This window comes from Semicossyphus pulcher, unplaced genomic scaffold, assembly GCF_022749685.1.
Source record: "Semicossyphus pulcher isolate SPU_LCO1_2020_fin unplaced genomic scaffold, fSemPul1.0.p SCAF_6, whole genome shotgun sequence".
Classification (NCBI taxonomy): Eukaryota; Metazoa; Chordata; class Actinopteri; order Labriformes; family Labridae; genus Semicossyphus; species Semicossyphus pulcher.
This window is the reverse complement of record NW_027211737.1, coordinates 30,196,438-30,213,071: the sequence shown is the minus strand read 5'-3', so window position 1 is coordinate 30,213,071 and position 16,634 is coordinate 30,196,438. Positions and strand designations below refer to the sequence as shown.

Here is a 16,634-nt window from a genome sequence, read left to right as displayed (position 1 = left end):
TAATTCTAACTGCCTCTGCGTTGAGGATACAGCTTTAAATCACTAATCAAATTGAGACATGTCAAAGACACAAAGACGCAGTACGAGAGACAAAACTGATTTAAGAGTATAATCTCATAATCTGATGTGTGCAGAAGGCGTCGCTCAAAACACGAATCCCAAAGTCCACACGACTTTACTCACACAAAGATTCTACATTCAAGAGCACCTTTGATTTTACAGAGGTGTAAAAATCTAATGATCATCCACGAAACTGATGCCAGTAAATAACAGTAAGTATTTCACATGTATTGTCACATACAACATATACTACGTCTAGACAGACAGACAAATACACACCTGCCAGTAAGTCAGACTCTAAACGCACTTAAAAGCCTTAAAGGGCTAAATCGAGTTTGTGCAGCCAGCAGTCAGAGGGATGCTGCTGATCTGATTTAACCCTAAGTGTGTTCACTTGTTACGTTAACTGGAGCAAGACTCAGAAGGAAAGTTTTATTCATGCAGACAGTGTCTGCAGCGAGAGAACGTGTCCACGCACGAGGGCAGCTCTTTGCTGGTGAGTTTAGTCGGTGTGATAAGTCTGTCTGTGGTTATTATAACAAGACAAGGTCAAAACCTAGGATGTGGCTGACCCGCGACCTGACCTGTTGTGATTTGTGAGTCTTACTGATCAACATCTCTTCCTGTAGTAAAAGTCAAGTAGGTCAACACTTCCTGTATGATTTTTAAAAGTAAAAGCCCGATCTGGAACACTGAACCCCCTCGTTTGTACACAATGCTTTTATTTTGAAGTGTTTCCAGACGCGTTGTTATTTCTTTTACTTTATTTGTAACTTTTCCTGATTGATAAAGTCACTAACAGGCTCCGTATCGCGGCTCCTGCTTAATTTTCTTTAAATTAAAAACGTAGTCTTAAGTCTCACGCAGGCCAAAAGTGTCTATGTTAGTAAAAATAAATAAATAACATCATGTTACAGACGTAACCTGGGTGCAGTCTCTCCCTCTCTCCCCTTCGCTCGCTCTCCGTCTCTCCGTCTCGGCTCATACCGTTGTTGTCGCTGTGTAATAATTAAGGTCCTTTTTCTAATGTAAGTAAAATCGTTTTCTGTAAAGACCAACCCACGGAAACATTTAAAACAAAGACCCGAAACTACCCCTGGATATGTGCGCTGCGGACATGGTGAGGACAGTGGACGAGCAGCGGAGGAGCAGCCCAGCCTATGGCTCTGAAAGTACCGTCACTCCCTCACTCACATACAGACCCATGTGTAGGGATGAACCCAGCGGTCAGCCAAAAACATGCATTGTGTTGTAAATGTAGTCTGGTTTCATAACACTACATGCTTCCAGCATCATTCTGCAGGTACAGGAAGGGAAACTCTGCAATGCTTTTAAAGAGATGCAAGAAATTCCAGTTTCATTTCAGTGAAAATGCAGCCCGTCAAGGCATCACTTGAAGTAAGAATCTGAAGCTTCTGCAAAGCTTAAAGGAGAAACCTCACAGACAGCTGAAAGTGTTTTTCTGCCCTGTGTGAGTCACAGCTTCAGGCCTGTTTCCCATCTGTGTTACCACACCCAGCATCACTGATAGGTGTGGTCATGTGGACAGAAGTCTGCCAAGGCGTCCTGGGCTCTGCCTGGACTTCACGGCAGCAATGTGAGAAGTTAAACAACACTGACCTCGAGGATTCTGAGCGTTACTTCTATGATCAGAGGAGTTTTGTTTTTAGCACTGCATGACCATTAATCAGTTTTCCATCCATCCAAACACTGAATTTACAGTTTGCCATCAGTGGAGAATATCCAGCGAACTTGACTGTGTCTCTGAGCTTGATAACTTGACCAGGCAGAGGTTGCAGTAACGATCTCTGCGGGACATTCCCGTTGAGTCTTTAATCTGTGCTTTCTACCCCAGCTTGGGTCCGTACCTGTCCTATGAGCTGCACGATGAAGTCCACCACCAGCTTGGAGTCCTTGTTGAACATGCCCTGCCACAGCTTGTCCACCACCCGCTGCGTGAAGTAGAAGACGTTGTTGACCAGAATCTGATAACTGCCGCCGCTGCTGAGGGGCAGAGAGGCGTCTTCACCTGGACAGAGAGGAGGGAACATATTTTAGACGGCATTTATAATGTGTCCTTTCACACTGAAGGACTCCGCTTGGTTTCAGAGACTCAATATAAGTATAATTAAACATCTTGAATAAAGGCAATATGTGCTTTTATTTTGTCTGATTAGAAACTTCTTCTAACCAGGTTTATGTTTGATCAATATTTTTTGTCCTTAATTATCCCAATAAGATATAATCACTTGTTACTGAGGAACTTGAGAGTATTACCGAGATTTAAAACGTCTGGCCGCCTTGTTTTAAAAGATTTTATGGTTTTTTTCACACTAGATATCTTTACTTAAGGCCTGCACGGTGGTGCAGTGGTTAGCACCGTCATCTCACCGCTAGAAGGTTCCTAGTTGGAACCCCTCCCTCTGGGTACACCAGCTTCCTCCCACAGTCCAAAGACATGCTCGTTAGGTTCACTGGTGACTCTAAATTGCCCGTAAGAGGTGTGAGTGTGAAAGGTTGTCTGTCTCTGTGTGTCAGCCCTGTGATTGACTGGTGATCAGTCCAGGTGTAACCCTGCCTCTCGCCCAATGACAGCTTGGATCACTAACAGAGAAAGGTTTTCAGGCGAGCTCAGACGTGTTGTATTCAAAGGACTAGAAACATTTGAAATATGTTGTGTATAATTATAATAAGCATATGTAGCTCATTCTTAATACATCACAAACATGTGACGTGCTGAAGATGCTCTCCCTTCTCGGGGCTTCAGACTGATTTGCTGACTCATGATGCATCACACAGAGCCAACCTTTAAATGGGCCCAAGCTGTCCTGCAGCATAACGATCCAGCCTGTTTCCTGCATAATCATCAGCTATTTCTGTGAGCAGTGCATGGCCAAATACTGAGAAATTACGAGGCAGCTTCGTCTTCTCTAGGAGCTGCTTCTTGCAAGTGGAAAACTATCCGCTCCGTGAGGACACTTGACGGGAAAATAAAGCAGTTGGCCGGAGAACTACAAAGTGAACAGACATAAAGAGGCTGTTTGAGTGTTGAGGACTTTGTTCTGACCGAGAAGGACGTCCGCAGCCAGAAGATGCTCCATGACGCCGTCCAGGATGTTGGACTGAAACTCCTTCTGCTGCGTTCTCGTGGAGCGCTCCGGGGAGGCCTGGAAGCAGGAAGCAGACACAATTCAGGACCAATGATTAGAACCACGAGTTTGTTGTTTGTTTTACTTTAAAACCAAGAATTTAAGTCCGCTCCAGTGATGGCTGGAACCAAGAGAAGTGTGATTAATAGCAGATAAAAGCATGATTTTTGCACTCAAATAAGACTAAAAGGTGATTTCCAGTTGATGAAGATGTTAAATGTGATTATGGACTCTTTAAGTCCATGCTAAGGTGACATCCACACATACATATGTTTTGTTTTACATGCACACTTCTGCAGCATTTTAAATCTGCTTAAAACAAAATTTTTGGAAACACCGCCAATTCTATTTCTGTCTGCAAACTGCAGGGGTTGGGACAGATAGACACTTAGACTCATATTTGCTGGATGTTTTTTCTAATCACTCATAACTCGTTTTGCAGCAGTTGACATGAATGACTAATTAGGGAGCTGCTGACCTTGTTTTCTCTGCTAGCTGCTGGTGTGTGGTTTAATCCTGCATTTTCTAATTCTGCTGCTCCCTACACGCTCAGGAGACGGGCTATTATAAGAAGTATTCTCATGTCAAGTGGTGTCATTAGCCCGACATGGAGTGCATGCTTCATGTGCATGTTATTTCTGCTGTCGGGTGTTTTTGTAAGTACAGAGATTATTTTTTAACTGTAGTAAACTGCAGCTCTGGGGGGGATTGTTATTGTTTTAAAACAGAGCCGGAGGAGAAGAGTACTATTCTGAGGAAAAACTCTAAAGATTAAAGTTGTACATTTGCTGGAAAAAAAAATCGGACCAAGTCACAGATTTTCAAGAAAAAACTCAAATCGTTTTCCCTCACTACTGAACATGACACGCTGCTGCTCACTGGGCATCATGCCTGCCGTGCACGACCGAGTCAAATTATGCTTTTCAGTCAGATTTAGCAATAAGGAAATACTTGTGATTTTAGATGCACTAAAGGGGTCTGTGGCACATGGATTCCTATGATACACTTAAGCCAAATGGCATAGGGAAGAATGGCTGCACTGATCGTTTCAGTCGTTTTGTTGTGTGAATGGAGGCTTATACAAAAAACAGCGACTCCAAGGTTGTAGCTGACTACTGTCAAGTGTGTTACGTGCTTGGCTGCGTGTTCAGAGAGGATTTGTGTGCATAAAGTTTTGTTCTTGCAAATTTGCAAAACTTTAATTTTTCTATTTTCTTTTTAGAATATTACTCTTCTCCTCCGGCTGTAGTTGTCTTTTTTATAAGGCTAACATTAGAGTGATTTTAATCTTTGACCCTGTTTATCTCCTCACCTCCAGCAGCAGGTCGATGATGGGCGTCTGCTTGCTGGCCGGGGTCATGCAGAGGTTGTCCATGATGAGGACCCTCATGAAGTCAAAGACGTACTTCTTGGCCGGGTGGTTGGTCAGGGACGTCTTGGAGCCCACGTTGCAGTACTCAGACTGACTGCGGTTCATTCCCGAGTCTGCAGCGAAGGCCTTGAACTCCTCGGTGGGAGACCCCGCCTCGTCGTCCAGATCAGTGACCTGTGATGAAGTGAGACAAGGATTTAGTAAGGATAGAAGGTACGGGGTGAAAACAATGATATTCTTTTACAGGAAGAATTTAATTTAAGACATTTAACTTCATTAAAAAGCGATGCACTCTGCAGGAGCAACTACCTTATTAAACTGTCTGAAAGCACCTTTGCTCCTGAGAAAGACTGCAGTGATTACAGCGTCCGGGGTTTCAAAGGGGCAATAAGATGTGCTTTTTATTGCCCCATAACAGACAATCACAATATATCTGCAGCAGGTTGATAGGGTTACTGAAGCTGTGTTTTTGCTCTGCTAATGAGATTTTTTGCAGTCTCAGAGCCATTTTTACAGACCCGGAACAAAAGCTCTTAATGCAATTGAATTAAAAGTCTTGAGAGAAGAGATTTGTGCAGAGGAAGAGCTGCTGCATTCCCCTCTAAAGGTCACACATTTCCTTCAGCTAGAACTTCATTTGTGGGGATTTTAGGGTAACAAGTGACCGGCCTTACCATCTCAGAGTACGGCCTGATGTTGAAGGGAAAGACAGTCGCTGCCAGCGCACAGAGGAACTCAGGACTGTGCCACATCGGAGCGAGGTCGGGCACGTTGTGGTAAAGGTACCGAAAGAACTGCATGAGGGTGACCGGGTACTCCCTCAGCCAGGACCCTTCCTCCTCCGACTGCCACGGCTGCAGACAAAGAAGACAAATCAAGCATCAGCTCAAACATCAGACAGGTCTGGAGGATCTGAGTAAAGTGCTCTCAGAGTGAGGCGCTCTGCTCCCAGGAGGTCGAATAAACGTGTCAGTAACCAGCAGCGAACACGGCGCAGCCCACAGAGAAGCTCCCGGATGTGAGTGCAGGGATGAGGATGAAAACAGCACGAGCGCAGAGTCATTTTTGTCGGATTATTGGAGCTTAAAAAGACCTTCAAAGAATCTGCTGGGAAATCCTACAGAAAGAAGCACTTAAACACGACTGATGAAACCTCTCACATATTCGACTCAGACATAAGCTCTCTGTGTGGGAGTGTTCAAGTGTAATCTGCTTTTGGGAAAAGGTGTTGGATTTAATTAGTCGAGTTCTGGGTGCAGCCGTTTCTCTTAAGAGTTTTATATCCTCACAGAACAAAGGGTCAATAAAAGGTTCTGTCAGTTCTTCTGATAAAATAAAGAGGAGCGATGTGAAATATCTGAGGCTGAGGGAAGATTTGATCCAGAAAAGAAACATTTTAAAGAGGGGGTATTATGCTGTTTCACATTTTAAGACACATTTGTTGGACGTCCAGACTAAACGTGGGTGAAGTTTCAGATCTGTAGGTAGAAGTACGTTGGAGTAATCTCCAGGCTTCTCAGCTCAGTCTGCAGGCTGCTGTGAACGCCAGGTTTAACACAGTTTGTTCTACACGCTGCACTTTGTGACGTCACAAAGTGCAGCATCAGCAGGGTTCGGAGAGCTGGCCAATCAGAAGAAAGTTGGCTTGTAGGGGCGGGGTTTCTTAAAGAGACAGCTGACTGAGTCGTTTCAGGCAGAGGCTGTTTGAGGGCCTGCACAGAGCACCAGGGTGAGAAACACGAGGAGTTTTAACTGCTAATTATGCTAAGCTACTGCACAGGTATCACACAGTGAAATATGAAGCCTGAAGTTTGTTTGTTTTTTCAGCTTTTAACTGTTTTTCTGGAAAATGACAATAAAGATGGACTTCAGAATATCTCAGCTCTTGTTCTGTTGCTATTTTGGTTATATTCTCTTCAGTGGCATTTATAGGCTTGTTCTTGTGCTACAGCTGACCCAAACCCTCACACTATAACGGACAGGATGAGTTATCACCTCAGATTAGAAACTTATTACATTTTTACATTTTAAACTTTTAAAATGTATTTTCTGAAAGGCACTTACCGTAAAATTCCTTGTCTAAGACGCACTTTTAACAAACTTTTTTCTATCTAAAAAGTGGGTTGCGTCCTATATACCGGTGTGACCAATATACCAGACGTATTTTATTGTGTTACAGTATTTTACCCAGACGAGGGCTCTATAATCTAGTTAAAGCTTCGTCACGGACACGCGCCGTTATGATCGCCAGTGCAGCCGCCATCCTCACAACGATCAACGTCACCGTAGGCTGAGCTCACCTACGCACCGGTAGCTAGCAGGATTACAAACTCAACATGGAGAAAACAGATGGTAGGCTGTGATTTGTGTTTTAAATGTGTTTCAAAATAAATTCAAACAGTGTTGAAATAAATTACTATAATAAACAGCTGTAGAAAACCTTTTTCCCCTCTGGGATACCCCCAAAAACAGACAGTGACTTATATTCCAGATTTTACGGTATTCATATGCTGTTTACGTTTATTTCAAAGCCATGATGCACTCATGCACAGTGCTGGGATGAGAGGCTGTGAGAGAGCATGTGCACCAAATGGTTTATTTGGAATTGACAATATTTAGAAGGTTACACAACAAGAGGGTGTGTTTAATTGCCTCTCTTGTTTTTTATAGTCTGTTTTTTATAGTTTTATAAAGGTCACCGAAAGGTACTTAAGCCATAAAATGTAGGAGCTTGGTGGCTTGAGGGGTCAGTGCTGAGAAATATTAGCATCTATCCCAAACAACAGTGGCAGGCTGATCTGCGGTTCTCACCAGGTTGAGCATGCTGCGCAGCATGGCCAGCAGCAGGAAGGCAGCCTCGGTGTAAACATTGTGGATGGAGCCCACGACTGTCGCACTGGAGGCCGGGATGCCAAAGATGAACGTCCAGATGGAGTCCAAGTCAAACTGAGAAGACAATAAACACAGGGGAAATATAAACACTACTTATTACTCTTTGTTGCTACATTTAAGCTAGCTGCGTGTGTGTTCTTCTAACAGTGTTTTGGTTTTACGTCTGAGATTTGCTGTTAGTAAAAGTTCTGAGCTGCATTCAGATGAAAAGCAGCATCAGAAGATGTATTAGTATTATGAGAAGAAGAAAAAGGTTGGGTATACTAACATGTACCTGCAGGCTGTCCGGCAGCTCGGTGACGGGCTGCTGCAGGAACAGAGCCATGAGCAGGAAGTACAGCTCCGGCACGTTGGTGTGTTTGGGCAGCAGCGTCTGCAGCACAGGGAATCCTGGGAAGTGGCAGGCGTCCCGGTTGATCTCTCGCAGCGTGGAGCGCCCGCCTGCACTGCGGCCCACGTTGAAGCCTAAAGAGAGAGGAGAGGTTGGAGCGTTAAGGGAGGAGTGAGAGTTAAAGGTAGACAGGAGGCACTACTGCATCTGCCTTTTGACTACAGCACCTACTGCCAACTGTAGCTATAAGCTGTTACTGTACATCGTTTGGGGTTTAAAGGTGGCTCTCATATTTCTAAACCTGAGGCACATATTTACATGTTGTGGGGACAAAACGTTTGGGCATGGCTCCAGCTTCAGCCAGCAGCAGTGAAACAGGCTTTTATGGCTGCAATGTAATCACAGCAGGCAAATGCACCTGATCAAAGTACGTTCCTCTGAAAGTGCTCTTGTTTGCCTCTGACAGGCTCTGATTGTTGTCATTTTTGTTTTTTTAAAACCACAATCAGCCTTTACATTGTTCTTTTCAAAGTCACCAAACTCCACTGAGCAAAACAGTTACAACGTGCAGAATACAGGAGGTCCTGCTGCACTGCTGCCTCAGGCTTTTTCTGTGTTTAAAATTATTAGTTTGGATCGAACACAATATTTGTGTAATGCACAAACCAAAATAACTGATTGAGACAGTGGTAGTCCATCAACCTCTGTGTTCTGCTAGATAAACGTACTGTTTATGTCGATGGAGTCAGGTGGCTTTGGAATGAAACGGTAACTGGACTGTACTTATATAGCACTGCTCTTGTCTTGAGACCACTCAAATCGCTTTTACACTACACGTCACATTCACCCTTTCACACACACATTCACACACAGATGGCTATGCCAACGGGAGGTACATTGGGTTCAGTGTGTTGCCCAAGGACACTTCGACATGTAGCCTGAGGGAGCTGGGGATTGAGCCAACAACCTTCCAACTGAAAGACGACTGACTCAGAAAAGAGTTCAACAGGAAATGTTGTTTTTTTAAAAAGCATCTTACTCCTTTACAAAAACAACTATCACTATATCGATCTTTTGTGTAATATTATACGACACTGACATAACAATCTGGGCCTGTCAGTGGCTACAAAGGCCATTTAAATGATGCATTAGCCCCTAAGGATTACATTGCAGCCATCACAGCCTGTTTCACTGCTGCAGGAACAATCTATTGGAGCTTTACCGAAACTTTAAGTCAATAAGACACAAACAGAAATAAAAGTAGGCCCAGGTTTAAAAATATGTGAATTCCCCTCGTGGGGCAGGTCTACTAAGGCCCAGGACTGTAATCTTCTAACTGAGCGAATGAAGCATTTAAAATGGAAACTCACAAAAGAACCTAAAAGACGAGGACCTGGAGGAGCAGGAGGACAAACTCCACATCTGAGTACAACTACTGGATAATGCTACAACACTTCTGTCAGGCCATGTCACTACTCTGCGTGGAAGCAAGGTCAATGGTTCTCAACCTGGCGAACGGTTAAGATGATAATGGGGAGGTTTTAATGTAGTTTAATGAAGTAAACAAACAAAAAAAGAAATATAGTGAACAAATTTGTAAGAATATAATCTTCTTACTTTATAATTAATGTGAAACTAAAGCATAAAAGAGACAGTAAAGAGAAAATAAGGTTGAAAACCATTGAGCTACGGATGTTCGCAGCGTCAGGGAGAGCAGGGAGAAAAGAGAAGACAAACCCTTGGCCGTGCGGCGCACAAACTGCGCAGCTTTCTGTTTACTGAACGAAGGCCAACTCCGGCGGAAAGCGTTGCCAGAGTGAGGAGAGGCGTCTGCTGAGCCACATTAATACATACAGCATGCACATGTGACATGATCACTGAATGACTCTTACTCGACTGGTAGGGAATGTCCATGTGAATACAGATCTTGTTTGATGAGCTGTGTCGCGGTGACTCACCCAGCACTGTGCCGATCTTATTGGTCAGGACGGAGTCGGTGTGGTCCAGCCAGCCGCCTCCACACAGGCCTTCTTTGAAGCGGTTTAGGATGGACTGGTTGGAGAGCAGCACCACCAGGATCCACAGAGCTGCTGTGACCGTGCTCGAGTGGAGGTGCTCCTCCATGAACATCAAGAGCCAATCGAAGCCCAGCGTTCGCACCAGCTCTTCACAAGCCCTGCAGGGGGAGACAGAGAGGAGATGGAGTAAACTTACAGCCACTGTTACGTCTAAAAATCAAGTCAGAAGCTTCATAGAGCAGCTTTGCTTTAGTGTTTAAATATTTTAACATGCAATAAATTCCCAATAGACTTAAACACATTTGATTCTATTTAGAGTGTTCACATTTTGCTAACAATTAATGGGTTCCCTGGGTATTTTATTTTGAAGGACAGAGCTTTCAGGATAAGCAGATATAGGATGAGTCTGTTGTCTTACTGGGCATTGACGGAGCACTTCTCCTTGGTGGTGAACAGCAGTCTGAGCAGGTTGTCCAGCAGCCGGTTTCTCAGCAGAATGAGGCTGGCTGACAGGAGGCCGCCGAAGTCATCATCATTACCTGGAGACGCCAGATAGTTTCAATCAGTCGGGTTATTTTGGAGGGAATTCCAGTATTTTTAAACCTGCAACCTATTTTTAAAAACAGGACTAGCACGTACAAAAAGCAGCCGTGAAACAATTTGTAATGGCTGCTGTGCTATCTTTCAGGGCGAGGTCATTCGATCGAAGTCTGCCAGGTTAAATGCTTGTTTTTGCCACCAAGTGTCTGACAATATACAGAAAACGTGCTTTCAAAGAAGGACCTATTTTTTTCTGTTGAGGTAAGATTCTTTTTTTAAACAAGAAACAGCTGTTGCATCACTCTCTTTCAAGCAACCAGACTCTGGTTTCTGGTCGACACCTGCCTTCATCGGTTTGTTTGTTTGTTTGTTTTACTGTGTGAGTTTGGTGTTTTAAAGGGTTTATTTGGATCCAACACGACACAAAAAACAAATCAAACAAAGCGATTAAGGCAGCAGTGGACCGGAGACTCCCATGTTCTGTGAGCAAAACAAAAATGTTTTTGTCAGTGGAGTCTGGTGGCTTTGAAGAAAAACATGTAATGGATGTTTCAGGTATAAAGACGGATTTTAATTAACAAAAAATGTCTGTCGCTGTCGCATTCCTTTCTGTAATGTTGTCAGACACTTAGAAGAATAATACGCTGCAAAGACAAAACTCTTCATTGGACGCCCTGAAAGACTTCCTTGCAGCCATTACAGCCTGTTTCACAGCAACCGGCTTTTACTGTTTAGTCTTGGAGAAATATGAAAAATAGCACCCAGCTTTTACCAGCACTTGGCCACAGAATTAAAAGCATCACTGCATTAAATCTATCGTTACCTCCATCGATCTTCTCCTCGTTATTGATTTCCATGACGACAAACTTCTCACACACTGCAAATGTGGGAAGAGTGGAGGAGATGAACTGTCCGAACCTGCGAGGTGAAAAACACAGAGGTTTGTGTTTTAGTTTCCTCACTGCTGTGTGCACGAGATGTATAAGAACGTTTACACCTTAAGCACAGGTACAGTGTGTGTGATCATGTGTTTACCGCAGCAGATCGTATGGGTTGGGGAAGCCCTGCAGCAGCAGGCTGAGCACGTTGCTGATGGCAGCTACAGTCGGCTGGGACAGCGAGGTGTCTCTCAGGGTCAGCAGCAGCCTGGGGATCAGCTGAAACTCCCTCAGCAGTTTGGCATTTTTAGCCGCCTCACTGTTTGATACAGAAAGTGTCACACAGAGTTAGTTTAATGTTCAGCTTCTTTGCCTAAATGATGCCAAAAAAACAAGATTCACTCGCAAAGTAAAAGTTTGACACTTGCCTGGATTCAGTCAGCAGCTCGATGAAATGCTCAAACAGAGACAGATGGAGCTCGTAGGGAGCGTGGAGCCACACCTGAGGAGCAGAAGGAGCAGACTGAGACCTCTGCGACACGAGTCGTGTTTTGCAAAACAAACTGCTGGCAGGGAGCGGTGACATCTTGGCACCGAGCGGCCCAGTTACTGAGAGATTCAGCAACTGTGTAAGAAACTTTCTTCTCATCAAGCAAAGGCAGCCAGAGCATCCCAGAATACACCTGCGACTCTCACTGTTCATCGGCCAGGCCGAGTTTAAGTGGAACAAGAAGCTGGTCAGCTGCCAAGAAGGCAGACGTTCAGCTGATGGACTGCATAATGCTGCACAATCTAATTACCTTATTTCATATATAACATTTACCGGAATCATGGCTCCATTTGCCCCCCCCGTTACTCACCTCAAAGTCACACAGCAGGTCCTGGAAGGCCGTGGAGTTGGGAATAATGGAGGTCTCGTGGCCGCTGTCCACTGTTCCCACCAGAGAGAAGGTGAGGTGGAGGATGTGGCTGTTGAGCAGCGAGCGCTTCTTCTTCAGCAGCATGGCCAGCAGCTGCAAGGGACAGAAAACAGGGGAGAATATTATTTAACCCTTCATATTTAAGTGCATTTTTTAAATCAATCTTAAGGGCTGAACTTGGAGGTTGTAAGAAGAATATTTAAACTTGTTTTGTGACAAGTTTTCAGCCGTAGAATCGTGTCTAACCTGGTATCCTTTGATGCGCTCCATCTCCTTACTGGCCAGCGGGTTGCTCTTCACGACACACACCAACGCTTTGACAGCTGCGTACAATCCCTCCACATCTGACGCCATGGCGACCAGCCCCAAGATGGCTGCTGCACCACCTGTATACTGCAGGTTGTTGGCAACGGGTTTAGCCACGAAGGCGCGGACACCTACAGGGAAAAGTGGGAAAAGATATGCGTTTCATTTAGTAAAAAGGAAGCTGCAGAATAAATGTGACACTTCAAAATCAAAACCTGCTAAATAACAAGCTAATTTGGCTATTTTGCTAGAAACAACTTTTTAAAGGACGTACCAACATAAGGGATCATCAAAGACAGTTTCGAGTAAAGAATTTGAACATGTAAAGGCTTCTGTCTGCAGTTCAGCACCATAACCAACCAATCAATCAAACCCTGGACAACAATGTATTCAACAATACTGTATAAAGCAGGATTTGTTGATTATTTTATGGTTCATTTCAAAGACTTGGTTTACCTAAGTATCCAACGACTCCGGCTCCGATGGTACGAGCTGGCCCGTTGAGGTGGCCGGCCGCGTTATGGATCAGCTTCACCGGAGTGGCGTTTTCATGAGACGACACGGCGAGCTAAAGAGGGAGGGAAGAAGTTCAATGAAGACTTTACAACCAGAGAATACCCACTAATGGACTTTTAAATGTTTATATTGAACCCTCACTTTTACCATTTTGCTTGGCTCATTTGTCTCTGTCAAATTAACCACATGAAGGTTTTGTTTCTGTTGTGAGTTTGAAGGCTGCTTGTTGTTGCTGTGGTTGTTTCAGGGGCCTCAGAAGTTAGTGTTTAAAGCTGCACTCTCAGTTTGATCTTTCTTAAAGTTTTTTTGTCAGCCAGTAAGAAAGAAATATGGCACCAATTTAACAAGTCAGGGAGAGAAGAAGGCACCACGCACTGCTGCCTTGTAGAAAAATGATACTGTTTTTGTGGAGCTCTCTGTATTCAATTTAGCAAGAGAAAAATACTTTTGTTTTTATGGGCGTTTTCCTAGTTTGAAACAGACATAAGAGAAACTTTACAGTCTTTATTTTTATGAAACAATAACACTAATTTATTCTCTTCTCTTCTGGTCTTATAGAAACATTCTGCCTGTCCTACAACAGATCCCTGCTGCAGCAGAAATGCTGCCTCTGCACTTCTTTGCTGTTTCCTGTGAGTCGCTGCGAGACGAGGCTGAGCAGGGAGAGCAGAGCAGGCTGGGAAAGAACTTGACAGGTGGGGAGAGAGATAAGGGTGGAGGAGGGAGCTCGCACACACACTTCAGGTGGGGGAAAAGGACGCAGTATGTGTGAATGAACGTCCATGGAAGTTACTGACAGCAATTTTATGTAATGAAGAGTTAGTGTGACCTTTGTGTGCCAGTGTGCACATGCATTTAAGCCTACACTATATATATATATATGTGTGTGTGTGTGTGTTTAAGAATATAAATAGAGCGAGCAGTAGGAACCTGCACAGACGTGTGGTTATTTATTATTTAAGATATAAATCTTTCTCTGCTGCAAACTTTGCATTTTTCTAAGAGGTCTGTTCTGAAAGCATCGCTGCTCTGCGGCTGAGAGGGACGACATGTTTCCTTTTTAAGACGTTACATCAGTCAGACGTGATGTAATGTGAACTCAGCAGTCCACTCAGTCAGACTCCAGCCTGCTCCCATAAAAAAGTTTCACTAAAAGTAAATTTGATATAAAAATCAAATGTTCCAAACTTATGAAATAAATTTGAGCAAATGATCCAATCCAGGCCAGGGGGGATATATGACCCCTCCATCAACCTCTGGATCTACCAGGGGTCTCCTCCCAGTTAAACAAGCCCAGAAAGCCTCCACAGGGAGGCGCCCAAGAGGCATCCTGATCAGATGCCTGAACCACCTCAACTGGCTCCTTTCAATGCGAAGGAGTAGCGGCTCTACTCCGAGCTCCTCCGGATGTCTGAGCTCCTTACCCTCTCTCGCAGGCTGAGCCCAGACACCCTAAGTTCGGCCGCTTGTATCCGTGATCTCATTCTTTCGATCACTGAACAAACAAACCTCAAAGCACTGCCAAGTTTTTTCCATTTGAAATTGAATTAACTTTTATATATTTCTCAGATGAAATTCGGAGAATCTTAAATAAAAAGTATATTTGACAACAAGAGAAAATAAACTCTTTAACGTAAAAAGCAGCGTTGGCTTCTACAATTATCAAAATGGCATTATTTTTGTCAAACTTTCTCCATTCTTTATTCGGGCTGTTGGATGACAGCAAATATCCTAATCATGACTCTTGTCAGTAATAAAATCACAGTTATTTAACACAATTTTTCCATCGTCTCTGCTCGACCTGAACTCAACACGCCGCAGCCTGGCTGACGGGGATGGATTCACATGGATTCAGGCAGAAAGGCAGCACATTAACTCTGCTGTAAAAGAAATTTACAATTCAAATCAAACGCCAACACGAGAACAAGAAGAAGCTCATAGTTTAGCTGACTGTTTGACTGTTGCTGCTTTCATCTCAGTCTCTCTATTCCACTCCGGTCCGTACAGAGTTAATTTAATAGAACACATTATAGCGAGTATATGTGTTAGTGTGTCTGACCTGTTTGGCGATGGCTTTGCTGTCCAGTTTGTTGTAAACCTTCCTGATCTTAGCGACAGTGAGAGTAGAGACAGAGAGAGCATAGAGGCTGAAGGACACCTTCTCCTCTGGGACCAACGCCACAGGGGAGGCGGGGGCTACCTCCGTCTTTGAGTCTTTACCTGAGACAAAAAAAGACAGATGAAGGAGGTGTAACAATAAAATGTAAAGTTAAAAAGGGATTAAGGAGAAGAAAAGAGGAATAATGATGACATGTAAGGGGAGAAAAGGATGTAAAGAAAAAGAGTGAACAAGACAAACACTCACAGGGCAGGTAGACGGCCTGGAAGCTGCCCACGTAGTTTGGTCCAAGCTCGTAGATGGCGGCGACGCTGGTGGCAGGCAGGACCTCTTCCAGGAAGTGACTGGGCCCCAGACGCCACACCAGGCTGGAGAGCTGACGCTGGGCGGGCGGCGTGCCAACGTACCCGTACACGGTGCTCATTACGGGAGGGTTAGTGGAGCCGGAGCCGCCGGGTGCGCTGTGGATGTAGTGAAGCTGGAGGAGGAAGCAGAGGGTCATGATCCAGAGCAGGGTAAACATCATTCAGACACAGTACCTGAGGTCATAAACAACAACATGATGCAGATTAGTAACAAGTCAAAATGAAGCTTTGTCAGGTCTGTGCTCAAGAGGAGAAGAAAACTGAAAGGAGGTCGGACCCATCGTTTATGATGCATTCAAGGAAGTTGGGAAATCACTGAACGGCTTTCAGGACGCAGCGTCAAGTTGAATTTTAGATCTAGAGCGGATTGTTAGCTGTTAGCTGTTAGCATGCAGGTGTCTGTTCATAGAGATTAATAAGGAGCTAAATCTTCATCAGATGACGCTGATAGGAGCCGTGATGTCATCATGGTGGGTTACGTTCCGCCTGCTTTTGCTCTCCTCACGGACTGTTTTTCCTGCACGCCGCAGCCTGCTGATACGTCATTGGTCATAATACTTGCACTACAAATGGACTGCAAACGGAAACCAGAACACTCCCCTTCCAAATTTCGGTTGCGTGCCTACAGCTTCTACAAAGCTAAACAGGGATTAGGAAGCTCATGAAAGTGAGATGATCACACGAATCAGCTGTCTACTTTACGTGGGGTTCCAAACACATCAAAGGAACAGTAAAAGATGTCCTCTGACGTCCATACAGCATTACAGACCTAAGAGGATCAATATTATGAACATCGAAAAAGTTGGGGAAAGAGGATGATTGGTCAAATTTGCAGAAAAGTTGCAGCAATTGGTTGCATTTGTGTGAAGTTGCAGGCATCCCAACTTACTGGAGGGACGAACGAATCCAGCAAACACACTGTATTTACTATAAAATGCAGTTTCAACAGCTGTTTAAGCAAAGATGCATCTTTATGGAAGCTCGCTTTGTGTTTGTTGCTCATGTGTAGATACTTTTCATTTGGCTCTGAAAAGCACTCAAAGGATCATCAGAGACGTTGTACTTCAGAGAGATGATTTGTGTGTCACTGACAGCCAATCACAGCGGACAGAAAACACAAAACCACCGTGACATGCACACAGACGCACGAGACACACATGAGCAGCTT

General features: G+C 44.3%; 1 protein-coding gene across 1 annotated transcript in view; it reads right to left on the bottom strand.

Moving 5' to 3' along the window:
• Positions 1 to 16,634, bottom strand: part of wdfy3 (WD repeat and FYVE domain containing 3) — an 89,665-nt gene that overhangs the window by 23,015 nt on the left and 50,016 nt on the right. The window contains exons 21-36 of the mRNA XM_069683542.1: positions 15,348 to 15,579; positions 15,042 to 15,202; positions 12,923 to 13,034; positions 12,407 to 12,597; positions 12,101 to 12,253; positions 11,669 to 11,742; positions 11,398 to 11,559; positions 11,186 to 11,280; positions 10,241 to 10,361; positions 9,763 to 9,980; positions 7,742 to 7,938; positions 7,393 to 7,527; positions 5,256 to 5,435; positions 4,522 to 4,755; positions 3,128 to 3,227; positions 1,929 to 2,089 (exon numbers count right to left, since the gene is read on the bottom strand). Of these exons, the coding sequence (XP_069539643.1) occupies positions 1,929 to 2,089; positions 3,128 to 3,227; positions 4,522 to 4,755; positions 5,256 to 5,435; positions 7,393 to 7,527; positions 7,742 to 7,938; positions 9,763 to 9,980; positions 10,241 to 10,361; positions 11,186 to 11,280; positions 11,398 to 11,559; positions 11,669 to 11,742; positions 12,101 to 12,253; positions 12,407 to 12,597; positions 12,923 to 13,034; positions 15,042 to 15,202; positions 15,348 to 15,579 (2,526 nt within the window). The remainder of the gene's footprint in view (positions 1 to 1,928; positions 2,090 to 3,127; positions 3,228 to 4,521; positions 4,756 to 5,255; positions 5,436 to 7,392; positions 7,528 to 7,741; positions 7,939 to 9,762; positions 9,981 to 10,240; positions 10,362 to 11,185; positions 11,281 to 11,397; positions 11,560 to 11,668; positions 11,743 to 12,100; positions 12,254 to 12,406; positions 12,598 to 12,922; positions 13,035 to 15,041; positions 15,203 to 15,347; positions 15,580 to 16,634) is intronic.